This window comes from Passer domesticus, chromosome 4 (genome assembly GCF_036417665.1).
Source record: "Passer domesticus isolate bPasDom1 chromosome 4, bPasDom1.hap1, whole genome shotgun sequence".
NCBI classification, from domain to species: Eukaryota; Metazoa; Chordata; class Aves; order Passeriformes; family Passeridae; genus Passer; species Passer domesticus.
The window spans coordinates 29,955,941-29,979,382 of record NC_087477.1 but is presented as its reverse complement, the minus strand read 5'-3'; the positions used below and the strand labels follow the sequence as shown (position 1 = coordinate 29,979,382).

At 42.4% G+C, this 23,442-nt stretch overlaps 1 protein-coding gene across 26 annotated transcripts in view; it reads right to left on the bottom strand.

Moving 5' to 3' along the window:
• ADGRL3 (adhesion G protein-coupled receptor L3) overlaps positions 1 to 23,442 on the bottom strand; it is a 489,498-nt gene that overhangs the window by 44,634 nt on the left and 421,422 nt on the right. For all 26 annotated transcript variants that reach the window (XR_010360855.1, XR_010360854.1, XM_064416867.1 and 23 more), the window contains 4 exons: positions 19,669 to 19,878; positions 18,953 to 19,173; positions 12,121 to 12,187; positions 10,627 to 10,718 (listed from right to left, as the gene is read on the bottom strand). Coding sequence is in view for 24 of the 26 variants with exons in the window: in XM_064416867.1 (XP_064272937.1) it covers positions 10,627 to 10,718; positions 12,121 to 12,187; positions 18,953 to 19,173; positions 19,669 to 19,878 (590 nt within the window). In the remaining 2 variants the exon portion in view is untranslated. The remainder of the gene's footprint in view (positions 1 to 10,626; positions 10,719 to 12,120; positions 12,188 to 18,952; positions 19,174 to 19,668; positions 19,879 to 23,442) is intronic.

The window sequence follows — 23,442 nt, the reverse complement described above, 5'->3', positions numbered from 1 at the left end:
TGACTTTACCTTGGGGCAAAGACTTCTTAAGGTTAATTACACATCATGTAAAACTCTTTCAAAATCTTATTTAAGTTAGATGTCTTTCAATTTCCCAGAGTACCTTCTCCTTCAGTGATGAGAAAGGATAGTTCAGATTACCTTCTATATTCCTATACTTGGTCTACATTTCCTGACCAATACTTTTTTTAAAAAGTTGTTAAAGTTAGCTACTTATACCCTTGTTTAGATGCTTAAGGAATTTCAAAATCAATTCATCCTAAGCTTAGGAACCCCTTTTGCACTTCCTATCTTTTCAAAACCCCAAGAAATAAGTTTTTGTCACCAGAAGACTGAATTGCTGGTATACACATGGACAGCCCAAAACAGTTACAGACCATCTGCAACTTATATTACATGAAGCAAATGACTTTCATGTACCTAGATTAACAATATCATGAAATGCTAAAGCTTTCACTTTTTCTGAAGCAGGAAAAGTAAGTCAGGAATTTACCTTCACATGAAGATTGGTTCTAAAATGCTGCTGAACAGAGAAAGTCTGTTTTCAGAAAGCAGCTATTCAGCTTTCATTTAAAAAGAATAATGGCTGGTCTTCTTATGCTTTGAAAGAGCTTTTTTTTGTTTGTGTTTAAATTTAACAAACTGTAGTTTTGAGCCACATTTAGAGTAAACCTCAGCCTTTAATAAAACCCTACATAACTAATTGACTTTACATATTATATTTTTTTACAACCCTTTACAGTTTAACTTTACTTAACTTGAATTTATCACTCTTTTGACAATTCCAAGTATTTCCCCATGTCTATGATAGCAGGAAAAGGCTCAGTAAGCACATGGACTGATGCCTTGAGCCCCAGAATAACTGTTTGGATAGCAAGGAAAAACACCAAAGTGAATATACAGGACCTTTAGTAGCTGTTAGGGGTGATGAAATCCAAATAAAAACAGATGGATGATGTGCCCCCACAAAAGCATTCAGAAAGACCCATGGAATTAATTTTAAGATGGTGCAAATAAAGCAGAGAGGCAGATGTTTCCTGCAGGCAAGCATGAGGGAAACACAAAATAAAGTGTGCTATTGTGTCTCCCCACTGCATGCCAATATGAAGTAGTAGGGATGTTTTGCTTTCTTTTTATTTTTTTTTTCAAATTTCAAGGATTAGAAAAGATTGATTTATTGAAGGAGTTGGAAAGTCCAGCACTCCCCTCATAAAGCAAACGGGTTCATCGTTAATTAGTGAAGGAGCATCTTCATGGCGAGAAAAATCAATACCAAGCAATAAAAGAGTGCTTAAAGGATTTTGCCTTTGCATTTTGTGACAAAGTTACCACCTTGATGGCATGAAGCCAAATGACTTCCTAATCTCCTTCCTTAGGCTGCTGGTGTTCATCACACAGCCTTCCAAGTCATCATTTACCAGTCTCATTTCTGGCTCCCACACTGTCTTTGACAGTAGGTAGCCAGTCCCCTCAAGACATCTGTAACCATCTCAGGGATCAGTGAGCCTGCCACAGCCTCATTTGCAGGAGAAACTCCTGCCTTTACCTGCCTTGAAGATCTGTAAAGGTTGGGGCTTTATCACCTGGTACAAGGGTAATTTTATATATATTGAAAGCCATAGCCACTTTTGATTTCCACCAGTAGATCTGCAAATATTATTCAGACAAATGAGGCCAAATCTTCCTTGGCCCTATGTGATGCCTGAGGTTATGATTTGGGGCAACCAGTGCCTAGACTTTTCTGCCAAAGGCAAAGCATCATCCCTTTCCGCTCAACTCACCCAGGGAAGTCATGTCCTGCTTCCTCAGACTGGTCCTTAATTATTGCAATTGGAAAGAGCAATTCTGTTAAGTTCATCTCATTTTCTGTAAGTAATTAATTACCCTCAGAATTGCTTACCCTGTTTATTTCCTTCCTCCTCACTTTGCAAAGGCATGGCACAATTATTCAAGCCACACTGATGTGTAGCCACATATCTAATTGTTTCCACACTATATGGATTCAGCAAAACCTTTAGACACATTTGTATTATCCAAATAGCACCAGCAGGGCTTGCTGACAAAGTGCTTAAAATGCATGGCCTTTTAAAACAATAATCATGATTTATGGGTTCACAGAAAGATTGTAGGTATTAAATATCTTCCAGGACACACTCTCAAATCAATAACCACTAATTGATTTTTTTTTTTCTTTTAGATTCAAAAAAGACAACACCTGTCAGTGGGAAGATTAGTGCTTTACAATCACCATTCAACATTAATACAACCATCACAAAAACACAGGTAAACAACCAAACCCTCAAACCAAAACAATGAGATATCAACCAAACCCTCCTGTGAAAAACTCAAACAGCAGCAGATTGCAACAAATGAAATCAGATGCTGCCATCAACATCTCTGTGGGAAAAAGGCATGCAGACAAAAGTGCAGTCTCAGATGTTTTTCCAGCACTGGCAGGGTTTCTGCCTCTGAGGTGCTCATAAACTCGGCCCTTGGGCAAAATATAAATGTGCCATACCTTTTCTTGGTAGGAAGCTTGTACATAATTTGTTTTGTGCCAACTCCCAGTGGTTTTTCTGGGTTTGCTTTAGGCTGCCTATTCAACTTTGCTCATGCAGAGATGCAGATGAAGGTTACATAGGAGCAGCACTGAGTTAAGCAGGAGACTAAAAGGCAGGGTGCTTTCTTACACAGGATCCAGGGAGATCTGGGACAACTTTTGGCTTCTTCAGCCTGATAAGGAGAAGGCTGAGGTGAGACCTCACAACTGTAGTTGCAGCTTCCTTGAGAGAGGAAGAGGACACTGATCTCTTCTCTGTGGTGACCAGTGACAGAACCCAAGGGAATGGCCAGAAGTTGTGTCAGGGGAGGTTTAGACTGGATATCAGAAAAAGGTTCTTCATCCATAGGGTGGTTGGGCACTGGAACAGCCTGCCCCAGGGAAGTGGGAGATGCACCACCAGCATCAACCCTGAGAGAGCACAAGAAGCCTTTGGAAAATGCCTTTTGGGTGATCTTCTGTGCAGAACCAGGGGCTGGGTTTCAATGATCCTCAAGATATTCTGAATCTATGATTCATTGACCATCTGTCTGTGAAGACATGGTACTCTCTCTAAAGGCCATATGAAACACAGAGATCATGGCCTGAACTCTGGGACAATGAAAATGAGGGAAGATGTTTCTAATGCCCAGCTCAGTACTCCATGGCTAATATCTGAACTTTGAAGAGGTTTTCCAAAGGAGGAAAAAGCTATTCCCCATCTTCCAAAGGGCCCAGATCATTTGGTTATCCTTGCAAAACACTCTGCTTAAGATTTTTGGTAACAGAGAATGTAATGTCTGCATGTCCCAAGCACTCTTTAAACACACTTGCTCCTCATCCAAATTTATCCATACTCAAACACTGGCTCAGGAGTTCTTTTGGTTCCCTAGGATCAGATTATCCTCTCCATGGATGATTCCTTTCCAGAAGCCATCCCTGGAGCTGCTGTGCTCTGAGTCTGCTGTCCTCAAAAGTCGGAGGAGTCCAAAAATGCTGCTTATAGCCCAGCTGGGCGGGAAGGTGAGATTTTTCAAAGCCCTCTTCCTGAACAGCCCACTCAGTTAATATTTCTATTTTGTTAGTAGGGCTGTATGAAAATCTTTAAAGACAGCTCACTCTGTACAAGCACTGTTGTTTTATTTAAGTTATAGGTGATGTCCAGTCAGGACATGGGAGCATGAAAATTTCCTCTCCATGCCTGCTGCTCCTAACAGGGAGTGTTCATGTTGCCAGACTCTCAGCCCTTATTCCACAAATCTGAGAAATCTGAAGATAAAGGAATGGACCTTTTGCACCTAGATATTATGCTGGGCAAGTTCCCAAGAACTGGACCCACTCATTGTACCGTGTCCTCTCTGCACTCCCAAGCAACCACAAGCCCAGAGGTAATGAAGGATTAAAGCATTGTTGTTCTGCAAGTCCAGTCCCTTGGGTGAACATAATGCAGTATTCAGTTCCAGACGCTTTGTCATCACAAACTATTTCCAAATTGAAGCATTTTATGATTAGACAAGGAAGACCTGGAAACCAATAGAGGATCTGAAACCTCCATAGAAAAAGCTGGAATAACCCTTATTGTCTCCTACTTTGTTTTGTTTCTGAAAGGCTAGAACAAAGCACAAATTAATCTTCCATTAGTAAAAGCATACCTGCTACAAATTATTGTTCTTCATTGGCAATGTAAGCTCTTCATATCAAAGGAGAAAAAAAATATCTTGCATTTTCAAAAGTCTAACTCATTCCCCACTGCACCAAACCCAGGATGTTTACTTTTTTCTGCATTTCAATCAGCTGAGTAAATAAAACTAGACTGGTAAATCTCTGTTCCTGCCAGCACAATACCGCTGTGTTGAATCAAGGATTTAATTTAAACATTTCTGCAGATGATTTTTGGAAGTTCTATTTAACCTTTGTTTTCAATTTTCTACCTAACTCAGGATTTTTTTTATGGCTTAAGCAAACCCACAGTACTGAAACAACAAGCTAATCTGGGGGCTGGGATTAGTCATGTCTCTTTAAATAAAATACATATGCTGAAGCACGAAAATGAGCAGATAATCACTTACACCCATACAACATATGGGGAGAGCGGGCTATGGCAACAGTTTTAAAAGAGGCATATCTTCAAAAGGGGCTTCTCAGTTTTGTGCCTGGTGCTCCCCATCCTTCACCTCCCACAACCTGGGCCAGACTCCCTGAAAGAGCCCAGACTGAGATTTGCAAGGTTTTATATAGTAATAATCAAGGTTAAATCTTTATGTTTGGCTCCTACTTTTGGCTGTTAAGTTGTGCATTCTTAGATTTATTTCTTGCAAGCCTTTGAGCAAGAGACATCTATGGAAAAAAACCTCACAAAATAGAGGAGTACGGTGTGAGTTTTGTTTCCACTTAGAAACTTGAGAGAACACATACAATTTTGTTTAGTCTTTAATTCAGGGTTGTGTGCCTTTACCCGTGGCCATTTGAAACTTCCATGGCAGCCAGCAAGCTGAGGAGGGCTCGTTTTGGTCATCTGAGGATTGATTTCTGAAGGCTGCAATGCAGGACATTTCTGCTTTGTCCCTATTAGTGGGATCTGAGCATGTATTCTTGTGAATCTGATACAATGCCTAAAAACAGTATCTCCTGTGTGCTCAGAATAAATACATGTTTTTCTAGGGAATTTCATGTTTTTCGTCTTCAATTTCATTTCATTTTTAATCTTCCATTGTGGAAGATGGGATGGGAGCAGTTTTCCACAAGAGGAAGAAAACTGCAGCACAACTACAGTGATTAATGCCAGGATTAAACTATCTCAAGGTCCTTAATTAATAGTGCCTCTTCAGCAACAAAAGGCACTCCCAGCTAAGACCCTGGGCCTCCCTGTCTGAAGGAAAGAAAATTAAATTTCCAGGATGACTTTCAGGTGAGATTCTACTGCATTAAATGAGTTTTTCCAATAAACCCAGGACTACAGCCTCACTCCTCTTTGAAGGGGTCCCCACATCTTGTGCTTTCTAAAGAGCATGCAGGTGGCCTATGGCACAACCCAAGCTATACCCTGACTGAAACAATAACACAATAAAATGAGACAAAAAAGAGAAACAAACTGGCAAAGCCCTTTGCCTCTTGCCTTCTTTCTTGTGGGTCTGCAACTGCTCTTGGCAGCTACAGCTGATGTGTTGCTCTTCCAAAGTAAACAAAATAAAATCTCGTTGCCACATACTACAGCATAGAAGAATGTCAGGAAGTCTGGTCTGGCCTGGGGAAACACTAACAGACTCAACCACAGTCAGGCAGCACCAGGGAGAGAAGGGAGGGATGCCTGTGGGAACTTCAAAGGTTATGTCTGTAAGGAAGAGAAAATGATGGCTTCTGGTCTCTGCTGAGAGACATCCTCTCCCCTCCAGCCATTTGGAAAAGTCCACTATAACTTCAGGTGCAGCAGCTGCTTGAGCCCCATTGATGAACCTTCTTAATCTGCTTGTAGGACTTGCCTTTTGTTAGCTGAATGACTTCTCTCCCCTCCCAATTTTCCAGCAGTTTCCCATGTCATTAACTAATGAGCCCCACACAGTGCACAATGAGAGCTTGCAGCAAAGACAAGAGCTCAGATTCCACTAGATATCCTCAAGAGTGCATCAGTGTAGCTCTTCTTTTTTTCCCTTCACTATAACCACGATAATTTGGATGAGCAGTATTTAAATGGCTGCAGAACAAGCACTGCACTGCCACACGATGCAAAGGCTTTGCCTGAAACCCTCTTTTGCACACAGAATGGTGGTTAAGCATCTGGAAATGGTGATGGTTTGTTGAGCTGCGGCATCTGGCATGGGCTGGATGGGAACCTGGTGTGCAAGCTGCCACAGTGCACACCTGACTACCTGGAAAGGAGTTGATGGACGGAAAACAAGAATTGTGCTGGACTATTCACCTGCAATGTATTTTCCGTTGTCTCACAAGGCTTCCTACAGGAATGTGAATATGGAAAAGATTCAGTGTAGTCTTGTCTGTGACAATCTGAGACATTTTGCACATCCAGCATCTTCCCAGCACAATGGAAAAGCATGAAGGAGAGCCTCTGAGCTGCTTGGCTCCAGAAATCACTCCACACAGCAGCAACCGCCGGTAAAACAGCCTCACAGCTGCTCCAAAGAATTCCAGCTGCTAACACATCCTCATGAGGAGCCATCTGCTAGCAAGAGTGCATCAATACTGTGCTGATATGCCTACAGTCTCCACCTCACAGGCTACAGGTGCAAGCAGCACAGCAGGCCTTCGCCATCCAAAAAGTTTATGTAGTCCCTGGCTTGAAAGATGTGCCTTCCCTGCAAGCTTTTAAAGGCTGGGGGAATCAATCTTCCAAAACAACGCCTTCCTGGGTACATTTGTTGACAGTAAATTAGTTTGTGCTCAAGAGCCTTTTTGTGCACCCTTTGCATCCCACTTTTAGCCTCAGATGGGTCAGGAGTGAGATACGTGTGACACGGGCAGAGCTGCCAAGGACTAAACAACGCTCCTCTCTGCCCATCTCTGCTCACCTGTGTTTGCCAGCAAGCCACACACAGATGAAAGAGCAATGGCCACAGTGAACTTCAAGCACCCAGAAAAAGCCATTGTAAAAGGCTGGGAAGGAAAATCCCCTCCCGGTCTGTGTTTGGAGAGGCATGGTGAGAAGCTACACACACCACCCAAGAGGCAGCTGTTTGGGCATTCTTGTCTGTGTCAGTTCATACTAAAGAGATCATTAAAGGGCAGAAGAGAACCCCATTCTGGATGAATCCTTAAAAATTCAGTGTAAATATACTGAAGGAAGACATCAAACAGAACTTTTTCATAAGGGCCCATGTAAAAGCATGCTACTTTTGGGGATGGCACCTCTTATGAAATGGAAGCCAATATCTTCCTGGCATCAGTGGCAGGCACAGAAAACTCTTGCAACTCTGAACAACATATCCCACATACACAGTCTAACATCTTTTCCTGGCTACATGCCTCAAAAGCAGGACTAGAGCACAAATCTTGCTGTCTCAGTGGGCATAACCCACTGAATTGGCTCAGTAACAACCTGTCATATAGGGAGGATGCCACTGGCACAGGGTGAAGGACCCACATATGTGGTTACCCTACTTCTCTTTTGAAATGCTGGGCTAAGCCAGAAAAGTTGACAAGGACAAAAGTAAACCAGCTCTGTACATATCGAATCTCTTGCTGGGTAACCCCTGGGTAACCAGTGCCCCATCGCAGGAATGTCACAATCTCCCATGCTGGCACAATAATCCAGGGACTGTTCCTGAAGGTTAGGGAAGTTTATTTTTACAACTTTGCACAGTGCCTACAAATCTATCAGCCACACAACATCTGGTTCAGGCACTGCCCTTTGAATGGTTTTTCTGTTGGTGCAGTAATTAAAGGTATCCCAGGTGACACCTGATCCCTTATCAAGTTCATTAATTTAAGTGGAGTTATTTGGCTCTTTATTTTCTATACTTCATAATGTATTTCTAACCTTTAAAGTGACATAGGCAAGCACCAGATTGCAGGGGCTCTTATTAACAGCCTATTAAAATATTTTATGGCCTTTATTTTTACATTGCCATAGGGAATCAAGTATTTTGCTGTTGTTAAACTGGCTCAGGATTTATGTTGCGAGAGCTTCACCACAGCCTAACACAGACTAATGCTAGGAAATGAGCTGGGAGAACAAGCTCTCATTCAGCTCTCCATGTGCTGTAAAGCTGTCACATGCAGATGGCAGCAAGGGGCCCTCCAATGCAGGCCCTTGGTTTGGTTTATTAAATATAAACTGATACAACAAGACACAAGGCTCTGGGACCTGGGTGCCTTTTTACTGACCCTGTAGACCCATGGAGGGTAGCTCAGAAAGGATCTTTGTGGTCTCCTGTGAAATAAATATTCTGAGGCTTTTTATTCGAGAGCTGCTGTAGCACATCCATGTTTTGCAACTGACTTGAAGGCAATGACTGTGCAGGAAGAGCATGCATGATCTTACCTGCAACAAGACTTTGATCGTATCTAGAAGACAACTGTGATCTTACTGAAAACTTTTCTCGAGATTGCAAGCCCCTTCTTCCCTAGGAAACCTCCCTCCAAGGTGAATTCCCCTCTCTGTTACAAATCTGCACCTCCTCCTGACTCAAGCACATCCAACACTGAGACAACACATGTCTTGAATTTAGAGAGTTAATGATGTCCTGCTTAGTTATTCAGAAATTACAATCAAGTCTGTTCTGAAATGCTTGGTTTGATAAACTTCCTGGGGTGAGCCTGGGGTCTTCCCGAGTTTATATTATGTTGCTCTTATTTTCTCAAGCATAAAAAGTAATTTGTAATGAAGCAATGCATTTGGAAGAGTATCAGCAACATACTTGAAAGTATTTTAATTGCTTGTGTTTTCAAAATGTTTTAATGAAGTCAAATCAGGAATAGACACTCATCTGCCAAAGAACCTATAAAATATTTTACAATGACATTATAATTGATGCAACTGGTTGTATAAATTCCTGGCATTTTAAACAAAGATACTAGAGATTAGCTTAAGAAGATTATTCAATAGGCATTCATTATTTCTGCTTTAATTATAAGGGTTTTGTTGTTTTTCTTCTTCCCAGTTTTTAATTTAAATGTCATACTGTAAGATGATGTTGTGTGGGTAACCTTAGAGAGACTGTTCTCAGCAAGCAATCCTATAGCACTAATGCATGACAAGCAGCTATATTAATAAATGTTATTAAATGCACCATGCCTTTAATGCCTCATCCAAGACCAAATGACAGACTATCTTTCTGGGATCAATCCTGGACATCCAGGAGGGATTGCTCCTCTAATTTCATTTTATAGCAGAGCAATGGCAGGAGAAATTGAGGCTCCCTGCAGAGCAGACTCCCTACAACCGGGTTGAATGAGGGCTCTGAGGGTTTCTGAGCTCACTGGGGTCTCCTGCATTTGTGCAGACTCCAATTCCCTTTCCTCCCAACCCTTGAAGGAGAAGCTGCACCTAAGAAACTAAAATTTCACCCAGTGGACCATGCCAGGTCATGACACCAATGGCACTGCAAGCCTTGCCTGCTGAGGAAGTTTTTTGGGGGCCCTGACCAGGTTTAAATTAAAGCTGCAATTATCTGCAAGAGCAGCTCAGCAACAAGAACAACAGCCTTGCTGAGAGCTGCCTTGCAAGTGTGCAATTCAGACATCTTCTAACGAGCTCCCCTTACGCCTCTTCTCCCTCTCCTACCAGGAATGAGAGAGCAGAACCCACTTCAAGCCGCGTTGCACCACGCTCTCCTTTCCTGGGTGAGCAGTAAAGCGCTGACTCCCAACAATTTCCTCCTCCTGAAGCTCATTAGATTGTTTTATTAATTAGCAGGCTCCCAATTTTATCATGTGCTGCACCTGAAATCTGGCTGGTGTTTTTGAAGAGAGTAATTAAAGCCAGTGGTAGTTGAATAAACAGGCACTGACAGAGACAAATACTCTATCAATATAATGAAGCAGTTGCTAGACAGTAAGATGCCCAGGCTCAGTTGTTAACCCAGTGCAAGGGCAAAACATGCTTTGGCTGCCAAGCACATCCACCTGCTGATGTGGGCACCCCCAGGAAAATCCTCCATAACTTTGCTGAAAGCAATATCAGACTCCGGGGGAGAATTTAGGTCATGGAATCTGTCAGGGGCCAAAACAAACAGAAAGCAAGCAAGGCAGACGCCCTCAGAGAACACAGAAGGAGTAATAATCGACAGTTTCAACACCTTCCCTGTAGAGACTGCAATAATTATCTGGTAATTATGGGGCAAAATTTCCTTTACGTAGACTAGAAGGTTACCTGCTTCAAGGACAGAAAACATAGCTTTTCCTCCTTCATGCAGAATTGAACAGAAAATGCCAACAATTGCAGCCAAATCCTGGTATAGTGCTTCATTATCAGCCACTTGATATCTTATGGAAACCACTCTGCAGTGCCATAGCCCAAGGTATTACCCCTGGTCAGCACTGCTGCTGGCAGAGCTGGTTCCCCTGTTTCACACCTCAGAGGAAAGAGGGAATAAACAGCAAAAGACAGAAACAGGCAAAGAAAAACCACTTACTTGATATTGTCAAGACATCCAGATTCAGGTTTCAGTATGGCAGTATGATGAAACATTTTATAGAGAGCAATCCCAAGGAAGATGACATTAAGCTGTAATGGAGGGAGAAGGAAAGAAAAAAGGATTATGTGACATAGCACAACATGATGGAGAGAAAGTCACCTCCTTCTCTGTAACAGATAAGTGACTGTAGGAAATTAGCTCATGGTACAGGTTTATAGTGACAAAATCACAGAAAATTTCTAAGCATTTTATAAGGTGACCTGGCCAGTAGATTACAGGACTGGTGATGTCATAGCCTTACCACAGCTGTGGCAGTGCTGATACAAGGCTGGTTCTAACCTCAAGTGCTTCAAAGAGCATTATGGAAAATTAAAAATACTTGCTGTAAGGGCTTCTCTGTGTCTGAGACATGTACAGTTGTGAAAAAGTCACTCCCAGCATCTTACTTAGCCAGCCCCATTGTAATGAAGCATAAAAGCATCTTTTTTTCTGTGAATACACCTTTTAAACACATGGTAACGGGGCAGGTGGGCAGGGAAATCACAACTGATGCTTAGCACAATGCAAAGTTGAAAAACAAAAATAAAAAAGGGTTTGATTTGTTCTGTAAAAGATGGGATGGTGTTTCCATGCCTCAGTGTTCACAAGGCAGCCAGTTCCTGGAAAGGAGTTTCCCAAAACGCCCAGTCCAGGACTTGAGACATAATCAAAAAGGGAAGATATCTTTTTATGAATGAATTGCTTAAGGGAAAAAAAACCCCAGGAGTTGTAGCTGGTGGCATGGCCCCCTTCCTGATGTGGAAGGCTGCTGAAATGGCTCCCAGGTTGCAGGAGAAGCAGAAGAAGCAGAGACAATGTCTGCATTGAAGTGAGAGTGCCTGGTTTTCTGTGCTAGCCAAACTGTAGCCTAGTCAAAACAAAGGATGGTTTATTTAAGCCATATTGTAGCGATTAAAGTATAAGAAAACTCCAGCTGTCTCTAAAGTTGGGTTCTCTACCTTGTTGCTGTGTTAGCTGATATGCTGGCAATGTGCTAAACATGAAGTCACACAAGTTTCAACTTCTGCTGGTTAGGAAAAACCCTCATCAAACTTCTTTTCCAGTTTTGGACTTTTCTTCATCCCGCCTCCCCCGCTTCCAGATTTTCCCTTTTTTTTTGGTTTTTGCATTATTAATGCAAACTTCACTCTGGAATTCAAAAAGGGTGTGAGCAGTGAGTGGCATCAAAAGAGTCTGGCACTTCTAAATGTCCAGTGGTAGAAACCAAATTCTGCAAGTGCCCATTCTGAAGCTCTCTGGTCCGTTTTGATCAAGTATTTTGCAATGCCAAGAGCCTCTCATAATGAGGGTCTAATTGCTATGCCAGGTAGGGTCAAAGAAGAACATGCCTGCCTCAAATTAATCTGTGTAAATTAAAGATAAAGAGAAAAGGGACAGCAAAAGTTTTATTTCTTGACCTGAGAGATGGAGTAGTTAATTAGGAGTTCTTACCATAATTATCAAGGTCGCCGGTCCTATAAAGCTCCAAATGAAGTAGGTGTCAAGTCGGAGCCAACATCTGTAATGAAACACAGGGGAAAGAAGGCATTCAAGGACTGCACCCAGGACATACATCAAGAGTGAGCGAGTGACAGAGAAGAATGTGAGCTGCAAAACACGCCGGTGGGAGACAGGAAATATTACATTGCTTGTTCATTTAAATGCTGAATTATGTGCCCAATTTCTGACAGCGCTATTGATGGAGTAAGATAATTACCTCTAGAGGAAGCAGGGAGAAAATGGCACAAGGCCTATTTGCTAAGGCTTTCTGCATCTGTTGGAAAAACTCCTAAAACCATGGGTTTTTTTAAGGAAGGGTTCTGATGAACATCGACAGAGCTTCTTCTTTGCTTTGTGCTCCTCTTTGCTCTCCAGCTCTGATGCAATGCAAGCTGTCTGTCAGCTGTCAAGTGAGATGACATTTCTCTAGCAAGTACATCAGAGAAACTTTGGTGCAAATAGGAAGCATGAATTGGATAACAGAAGGCTGAGGTTTAATTAGGTTCAGCAACTTCCCCTTTAAAGTGTTTTATTTCCCTGAACCTCCTGAGTATTTTGTTTCCACTAATGTTTCCAGGGTTGCATATGGTCTATGCTATCACAAGAAGTTGATTCATGGCCTAAAACTAAATTATTAATCGCTTAATTTCAACCGCATTTAATACTCCCCACATTTTTTAAAGCCCCTGGGAAATTACATTTCCATTCCTAGTTCATTCCAGGCGACAGGAAGATAAAATGGAAGTGACTTGTTACAAGACAGACAAATGTAAATTCCAAGAAAGTTTCACATGATGTTTAAAATAATAATATCTTGTCGTCTTTGCAATGCTGCAAATCACAGTTCCGTTTATACACAAAGGACTGAAAAGGCATAAAACCACTCTTATACTAAACATCCGACAGAATTTCATGATTAGGCAAGTGACAGGAACTGTATATATGAATTTATCACGGTGGTGGTGATAGCAGCTCTCACAAATGACAGCTCTAGTGTATGTGCCTAATGCTTTTTCCCTTCCAATGGACTTTGCAACAGGCAGAAAGGTCTGTGCCAGCAGCCCCATGGGAGATGATCAGCAGGAGATGCCTGACGAGAGAATAAAGCATACCCTGATCCTCTGTGACTGGGAGAAGCCAAAATATTAATAAATTCAAATATGCAGAGAAAACTTCTCACTTCCCTTCCTGACCATATAAATTTCAGGTGTCATCAGCGTTGGAGATGCATAGATATATTTACAAACACTCATAAGGCTATTTGTCACAAATTAAAATACTGTCACTTCCGTAACTGTCATTCCTGAACTGCCTCTGCAGTTGCTCATCCAGAATCTTCACGTGATAGCAGCAAAACCTTAATGCAAGAGGCAAACAGAGGCTTTCAAAGCAATTGCTGGGAAATCTTGTTTCTTCCGTGGCTGCTGAAGTTCAAGGTGATTTAGATGCAGCTGGTAATGGAACAGCATAAGTGACTCGAAACTACTTGAGTCTGATTCCCTATAGGAAAAGGTTTATGCGATCATGACATCTGTGTATCACCCATAACAACATCTGAAATGTCACCCAATTGCAACTAGATTTGACAAAGGAATAGAGTTTTCAAGGATAATGAAGTCCCTGTAAAAAGTGCCCCCCCATTCCTAAACAAGGATGTCTGCATAGCAGCAGCTCACATATTTACACGGTGTTTCAGATTTTATACCTACCCCATCCCCCTCAGGAAAAATGAGTAACTGGTGCTTATGCCTCAGCTGCTGCATATAAATCACAGAATATACAGCCCCATCATTTTTTTCTACTGATAATGAGTGCTGGTGTGTGGGAGAGGACTCAGAGGGTTGTGGGGGTTTTATTTTTTTTTAATGAAAATATTTTGAACTTTTTTTTGACAGTTTAACATTCAAAACAACCTCCACGCCCTGCTGCCCAGAAGTTGGGAACACTGCATTTTAGTCACCATCAACTTGGTTTTCCTTCAGCATAAAGAGTGACCTGGATCTTGGAAAGTCCAGGGAAGAGGAAAAACATAAACCCTCTCTTTACTTCTTGAAGCACGATGATCACCCTTCAGTCACATCTGGTGCTGCTGGTTTTGAATGCATATAGATTGGGACATGGGCAAAACCAGGGAAAGCTGACATACAGAATGAGCAAAAAGCTGTGCCCGGCTCAGCAAAGAAGAGCAAAGCCACTGGTATCTTTTCCAGACAGCAAAAATAATGAAATTTTCCACCCCACTTCCCTAAAATATCTGTCTCTTCATTTGTAGAAAACAACTGAGGATGCTGTGGATGAGAAACAGCAGAGGAACCAGGTCCTGCCATCAGGGTAAGTGGGACCCAGGCATGGAGCAAAAGGAACCCTAGAAGAGATGGCTTCACCCAGGCTGGAGCACAGCTTGTGAAAAACAGAGAAGGCTTTTTTTAGGCCTCTCTGCACACTTCAAAGAATGCAATGTCATTTTTTTATTTGTTTGAATAGAAAATTTGCCTTTCTATGAAACCGTGTATCATACTCAGTCTTGCGGGACTTAAAAAAAAAGATGGGGTTTTTGGGGGTCATCAGGAAGAGATGAAACTCTGGACCTGTTTAAGTCATACCTCATTAAAAATGCAAATTAAGACCAAAACATCAAAACACAGGCATCCCGCCAATTGCGTTGTGGAGCTGTAAATTGCTAATCAGACAAGAACCCACTGAGCTTTTCTTGCCTTAGAAGACAAAAACCCACATGCACAATGAGCTGCATAAATGAGCTCCTCCAAACAAGGAAGCAATCAGACAACTCACTTCCCAGAGTTGCTAATCTTGGGCTGCTGAGTTACTTGTGACCCTCCACATGCAGCTGCGCTGTGAGCACGGACTTGCCACGTTATGAGTTTAGGCTGTGCTGCCATTAAGCAAACAAGCTCCTACAGGGCTCAGTGCAAGGCAAAAGATTCTCAGGGAATGTGTGTATGTAGGGAATACTGCTCAAAACCCCATTGCTTCTTCCAGGAGCCACCCCAGTGCATTCAGTTCTTGTGACAAGCTCTGTGGCACCACTCTCCTTTACTTTTTAATTTCCTCCTTTTCCACAGTGGCAACTCACAATATTCACCTAAAGCTTTGCCCAAGTAATAAAGACTACAAAGAGTTTACTCTATTTTCTGCATGAAGAGAAATCAAATACTAAACTATCCCTGGTGTGCACTAAATATAACCAATAAACAATCATTAGCTGCCATTGGACCATAAAATTTGAAGAGCCCTAAACATATCATGTTGTTCATGGGAGCTCAGTGGTTTGTTTCATGTGGCCGTACAGCCTCCTTGTCAGGGTGCAGTAACGGGATACGTATGCACCAGACATGCCTTTCAAGGGTGCAATATAGGTTCTGCTTAATGGAGTTCAGCATCCACATAGCTCACGCTTCCTCCTCCAAATACTGGCAGCAGCACTGCAAATAAAACAAGTTCAGTGGAGCCACCCAAGACAGACCACATTGTTAGATGCTATTTTCTGAGCAGCATTTACATGCATGAAATGTCGGCGCCTGGCTGATGGACTCGGAGGCTGTGTACATACACAGGGCTTTCATTTTGCTTTCTGACAGCTGGATTGCTTACCATGTATATCCTGCTTTATAGCATTCCAAAAAGGGGGGAGGAAGGGGGGAGAAACAAAAGAGAGATCCCTGCCATGATGAATTTGATCACCAGTGAATGAATATACCTACAAGTTTCTAAAATATATTGAACCACTCAAAGCCTAGCTGCTTTCCTCTGCAATTTGTGAGAGGCTTTGATATGAAACCTAGGGAAGTACGGAAATATGAAACAGCTTCTTGTTGCTGATTTGGGATGGCCTGCTTCTAGCATGCGTCTTCTCAAAGGCTGCTAAACCCATAATTGAACTTTTACTGAATTTTAGATGCAAGTTATTTTCAAACACTAACTACAAATGCAAATACTATTTTCTATACTATTTTCTCTGCATTTTGCAGCATTGCCCACCATGACCCTTGACACCATATCCATCGAGCAGATGGATGGACTTGGTTAACACATGGGATAAGGCAAAACCTTTTAATTTTTTTTTAAGTACAATTCCAGTATCTTCTTTTTTGCAGCCACACTTGAGCTGTGGCCATTTAAGACCCAGCAGCTGAAGATATGGCCTGTAAGAAATGGTGACTTGGAAGTTCATGAGAGCGCTGCCAGAATCTCTGGCAATGTAGGGAACTACACTGTCTGCAGTGGGGTTTCCTGCTTTTCACCTTCACTTGAGAGGTTAGAATCACAATGAGGTGAGATGCAACATTTCTGATTTATCTGGGGGCAAAGGACCAAACAGTTGTGCTAGCCTGAATGGGATGATCTTTTAAGGGAATCACTATGCTGCTGCTTAGTCACAAAAGCAAATTAATCTCCTAATATAAGGGGTTTGAACTGTTCTAAAACCAAGAAAAAAAAAAGTAGAAAAAGGATCAATCCCTATCCTTGAATTAATTAAGTATATAAGAGTATCTTTAAGGAACAGCTACTCCAAAATGCCAATATGAATAATAGGACATGGGACGCTTCAGGAAAATCACAAGCACCAAGTGATGAGTAAAGCAACAGAGGGAGGAACAAATGCCTGTTCCTGGCTATGTAATCTGGGCATGTGTTATAGGAGGGTTGGATTTAGAAAGGAAAATGAAATCAAGAAAACCCTACACTGCGTGTTTAAGCAAATCATTCTGAGATGTATGAATGGTGGCACCAAATGCCAGGCAAAAAACAAATATCACTAACAGTTCCATAAGTCCTGCTTAAACAAATGCAGTAAATAATGGAGGGAGGCAAGCAATATATTCCAGAGGATGTTTTACAAAACCTGGCAAAACCAAGCAACTTCTTGCAATCAAATTATGTATGCCTGGCATATAGTTCACTACAAATTCTAATCAGTTCTACCCTTCTAATAACATTATACTGAAAAATACATCATCATCCATCAACCAGATGGAGCATGATAGTTATACAAAACATATTGTATGGTTTTTATTTTCCTCTGTGAGAACGTGATAAAATTGTACATTCTGGAATTAAAAATTATAAATAAATATTTTAGATTTGCAAATCTCTGTAAATATTTATTTGCAAAATATTATATATACATGTTTCATCATTTAAAATACCACTTCGTGCTGTGGTGAGGGAGACATATTTTATTGGCACACACACAGGACTGCTGCCTCTTCAATGCCAAGATAGCGAAGTGTTCGCCTTCAGTGAATTTCAGCCAAACTTTCTGCCTGTACCTTCCATGCCATGGAAACATTTTGGCAACCAAGGTCTATTTGCAAAAGCCAAACAGGGTGAACAGTGTGGAAAGGAGCCACGAAATACTATACTGTAAACTGGGCAGGTTAGGACAGTGCTCCAGAAATGGCAGATGTGCTGTCCTTTCCAGACTGCTGGAATATTTGAAGGTCAATGTGCCCAATGTAGGCCACTGTGAAAAGCTCTGTCGTCCACAGGAACACCACAGTTAAGAATAAATTTGTCTAAAGGGACAAGGCAAACTGTTTCCATACCTGATTTAATAGGTGCTTATATAATGCTCAAGAGGGGGAGTGAATAGAAGAGCTTGTTGGGGCAGGAAGCAGGTGGCAACCGATGGAAAATCTTCCTCAAAAATGGCAATCAGCTGTTGTGTTACCTATTCTTTACCCTCTAGGCCTGTAAAAGTCAGTCAAACTACTTTGGATAAATTGGTAGAGATCCTTAAAACTTACACCCTCCTACCCTTATCTGTGTGGGCCATTTCCTTTCCTTTCCATAAGTGTGACATTTACACAAATTCAGGTCGCTGCTCTCCTACTCATGGGAGGAACACAACACAAATACCCATCTGGGATCCAAGCCTGCCTGCTGGCATGGTAATGGATCATGAGCAGTTCCACTGCTCTACCGATCTGCTTTTTCAAAAAATAAAGGTTCATATATGTAATAAGGTTTCAGGCAAAAAATCTGCAGTTGAACCTAACAGAAAATCAAATGCTGCCATGGCCTGACCTGATCTATGCCAAAGAAGAGCTTCAGAACCACCAATGGGTCTTTACTATATATGCCTTCATATTGAGCCCTTAACTCAGTTAAAGTGAGATTGGAAAGGCAGACTAGGACAAGGGAAGAAGAAAAAAGGTCAATAAAATCACATTGTTAATCCTATTGCAGCAAAGACAGCAAAGAGAATCAAAGGCTCAATTTTCCCCCTGTTTTCCATTTGATGGTGTTGCATGATAATCTAACTTGTGCTTTCATACCAGCTTCAGCAATGTTGAAAACACTTAAGAATATTCATAATGATAAATGATATAACTGTTCTGATTTGCAAAGAGCCTAATGCACTCCACAGTCACCACCTATTTTGCCTGCAGGCTCTGTTAATTTGACAGAACAGTTTTAAAAAAAGAGGAAGAAAGCAGTATCTTCATCCAAATAAGAAATACTCTTTGATTAGATAAGGAGGATCTTACTGATATAGTACCAAAGTGAGACTAGGGACAGTCACCTCTGCTGATGTTATGCAATGATGTGAAAAAAAATTTCCTCAAATGACTTCCCTAGAAAATACCTTTGCAAATCATTTCATAGTGGGGAATTTGTCCTGCAAGAAACACAGAGATAAGGCAAGGCATGCCTCCTGGCTGAGCTCTGCCTGAACAATTCCTCTGGGCTCCTCATGTCCATTTGTTGCCCCCATTCCCATCTCTCCTGAGCAGGTCCAAGAAATGCCAAGGTCACTCACACTTTGTCCGTGCCGTAGCTCCGGTAGTCCACTGCTGCCGACACGGCCACAATCAGCGCAGGCATGCCGTAGCCCACCAAATAGAAATACTTCCTCCGGGAGTGCTCGCTCTCAAAAACCTCCACAAGCATGATGTACAGCTGTACCCCCTCCAGGAACATCCAGGTGAAAGCTGCCAGGAAGAAGAAGTGCAGGAGGGCAGCAAAGACGGCACAGGCAATCTGCATGAGGATTGAAAAGAGCAAGGGAAGGTGTTTGTATCATGATTAATTAATGCAGCAGTCAGGAGTACTCTTACTTGGAGGCTTAATAAAAGTAAGGGTGTTCTTATCTTCCCTCTCCAAAGGAAGAATTTTTTCACTTGGGAAATGTGTGAATGATTTTAAAATAGTATAAGCATATATAAGTGATACTGAAAGATACAAAAGTAGGCATGTACACAATCGTGCAAATAAACACATGAAGATGTACATGGCATAAGCTCATTTTTACAACCTGCTTATTACACATATACACACATTGACAAACAACACACATACAGCCCCTGAAATCACAGCAGGCATCAACATGTGAGTCCCAGTTATCTGAGAGGCCCAGCCCTGTGAGGACTCATGCATGGAATGAAGACAGTGCTGGAATGTCTCTCACTGGTCAAACACAGCAGATGCACTGGGACAAGAGCCTGTGACAGAAGCAGAAAATGCTTTGTCTCTTACCGGCTGGTCAGTCCGGTTGATGCCGATGAGGAAGAGGAGCTCTGCCACGAAGAGGCTGATGCACAAGTTCTTGTGAATGGTGTTGCGGTCGCTCTGCAGTCCACGGAAGAAGCAGAAGGTGAAGATGCAGATCAGGAGGCAGACCAGTGAAAGCAGGATGCCAACCCATGTGATGAAGTCCAGGAGCAGGTCATGGACCGCATCGCTGTGCTGAAGGTAAAACAAAAAGATCTCATCAGGTGCATGACGCGTGACTGCTAATGCATCCCAGACACAGAGTAAGGGTGTCTGTGGCACAAGCCACCAGTAGCAAAAAGATTAAATGCAACTAAACTTCAACCCTGCAGCAAGAAAGCTGCAGCCTGAAACAGACTCCAAAGCATCTTGCAAGCTGCAGGTGCCCTGAACAAACTCAGACCCCAAAACCTTGCAGAAGCATAATGCTGTTGATGAAAATACTGAGATATCAGGGCTAGTCTTGTGTGCGGCTCAATCTTGCACAAGCATGGTGAAGGAGTGCCTGGACACACAGTATACAGAACCATTGAACAGAGTGATTCAAGTGTAAAAAGGCATTTCATGCTAACAACATCATGTCCAACAACTGCAAGTCCATTACAACCATTTGCCAACAGTGAAAAAAGACTCTCTTTAAATGTTCAGAGATGTATGAGCTTGGAGGCTTTGGAAAGAAAGGGATTGCTTAATTTTTTTTTTTTTCTTTTTCCACAGGGGAAGGAGAAAGAAAGCTTGATTTTTCTTTTTCAAACCCTGGAGTTATATTTTAGAACTCCTGGGAAGTCAGATTGATCCTGAGAACATTACCCAGAAAAAAGACAGACATTTTAACATGAATTTGCTTTTAAACTGTAACAGAACAGTGATTTTAAGACAGCCTGCAAAGTGACTGATTCCCTGTGATGAACTTTTAACGTGGATGTACTTCAAAGCCATGCAAACAAAGCCAGTGCAAAACTAGGCAACAAAGTTGCCTGAGAGTCAGGATAGGTGAGACTTGGCTCTGCTGACAAAACACTTCTGCATTGCTCCTGAGCTTACACTGCATGTCCCTCATGGAAAGAGGAGGCACATGATGAGACCCTCCTGGTGAGAGAATCCCACTGCCTTCCCTATTCAGGCTGTAAAACTCATCCACAATTCCCCAAGCTTCCACCAGATGTGGTGAAATTATAGACATCATTACTTAATAAAATGTAAATAAAACACAAGAAACACAGGGTAAGCCATGAGATGACTGCTTGGGTATAAGTCTTTAGAGTCAATGAGCTGGGGAAAAGACTGGCTGAAAATCTCTGGGGGCATTTCACAAAGACCAGAGCAGCTCGAAGCCCAGCTCTGTGGTCCACCATGTTGTGTTATAAACGGTAATCACATTCTCCACCATTTCTGGCATTTCGATGACTTGGGCATTATGTAGGCTGGCAAATACAAAAGTGTCACACTTCAAAAAGCCAGGGCAAAGTGGAAACATTTTTCTCTCCATGGGATAAAAGCTTATGAGAGATGGAGGGAAAAGGTGATTCATTTATCCATTTTCTTTGCCTCCTTGCCAATGATAAAGCCACATCAAATGTCAGGCCTTTCCCGATATACACTCTGCTGTGTCGGCACCCACAAGAAACACCTCAAACCTTTCAGCTCTTGGGCTTTACCAGCATGAGTGATAGGCATCATAATGAAAGATGGGGAGTGATTCTCTGCTCCATCCCTTCCATACTGGAAGTTTTGTCTCCAGGAAGACTTGGAGGTGGAGAGATGGAGGGCTCCTTTGACCAAACCCCCTTGCATCTCTTTCCAACTATTTCCAATACCTAAGGAACTAGAGGTCACAAGTCCAATGCGGAGACAAGAAATCATTGTGTGCTTTCTGTGGCTCATGACAGAAATGCCTATTCCAGCCAGCTCATCCAGCAGCGCCCAGAAACCTGACAAGATGAAGCACATCATTTCCCTGGCAGCTGCGCATTGCTTTATCTCAGTGTCGTTCCAGATCATCCATCCCTCTTAACTCTGCGGAAAAATGTTAATGCAAACCTTGCACCTTGCAAATCATTCATTCTTTTCTCAGAGGCTGCAGGGGAATGGCAGGAGAGCATCTCCCTGAACAAGCCCTCATCTGATTTGTTTGGCCTGCCAGGCTGAATGGACCAAGAGCTCTTGGGCTGGGCAACAGCTAATGCAGGTGGATGCAGGAAAAAAGAAACCAGGCAGACTTTGGCCAGATGCACACACCCCAACCAGATGTGGCCAAATTCATCCATCTCAAGACAAATTTAGCATGGTGCAGGAAAATTCTCCAAAGGCTTCTTCTCTCATGGGTCCCAGCTCCTCCACCTCCTCTCACAGTAGCACAACTTTGCTAAATTTAAGACATGATGCAGGTATTACAGGTGGTTTTGGTCTTGGAGAGGGATCCTACAATCTAGGTTCTTTGCCTTCTTCAGGGAAGGGCTGCTTGCCCAAGAAGCTCACCATGCTGAGCAGTAAATACGCTTCATTGCTGTATCATTATTACTACTATTATCACTCTTACTGCTTTTCCTTTTAATGTTAATAGTAAAGATAATACTGATTTTATGTACGTAACACTCATCCCTGGAGTGCTGGGAAACAACCATAAAAACAACTTCTCCATAATTACAAACTCCCTCCCCAAACTCAACAAACTCAAGGAAGAACAAACAGAAAGGAACAATAACAATGAACTGGGAACAAGAGCAATTTAAAAACACCTCAGGGGAAAAAAATATGAATTTGTAGCTTTTCTACTAAAGTCCAAGAGAAGAAGTGAGCTGAATTTTAAAGGCTGGGTACACTCCAGCCTGTTTGGGATGCCCAGTTTCAGGTGCTACTGCAGAGCAAATGGATCAGGGAAGACTTGATAAGCACTGGCATCCTTCCCATGGCAGTGCCAACTGCTCCGTCAGAGCAGGCACATCCAGAGCTCGTACACCAGCAAGTACAACAAAAGGCAACTTGCCTTTGCTGGAGACTGAAACCTGTAAATTACTGCACTGTTACAGAAATCAGAATAATATGGGAAAAGGAACAACAGGTAAACCTCTCCCAATGCCATGAGGTTTTCCTTGCCATCACCTGATCGCTGTGTGACAAACAAGGAGCAGCATATCCTGGCTTACACAGCTGGTATATGGAGTTCCAGGGTTAAACATGATATAAGGCACGCCGAGATTTTGTATGTAGGTCTCAGCCTTCAAGCCTGGTCTCTTAACCACAGAAAAATGCAAGAAGAGCAAATTTCCTCTTTACCTGTCCAGCATTGTTCAAAACTTCCTGACTGAGGATAAAACAGCTCAGATGTGCTTGCTAACCACTGAGTCACAGCATGGTGAAGGTGGGAAGGGACCACCAGTGGGGTCATCCAGTCCAACCTCCCTGCTCAGGTCCAGCTGGACTCTGTGCCACTGATCACGACCCTCTGGGATCTGCCATTCCAAGAAGATCCCTAGGAATATCTTGCCAGCACAATGAAAGCCCTAGGGTCTCTAAAGCGTGCAACATACATCTGAGACCACCAGTGTATTGACAACAGTCACCTCTTGCTTTTCAATGATCTTCCCAAATACCTGGGCAACCAGAAGAGCTGATGAGAAATACCACGTATCCATTCAAGAGACAATTTCTGACAGCATCAACCAAACAACTCCTTGCCCTAATGCACCATGGCTCTACAGACTGGTGCTACATGGCATAGCATGCAAGACACTGAGGTTTGTTATGACTGAGCTACGC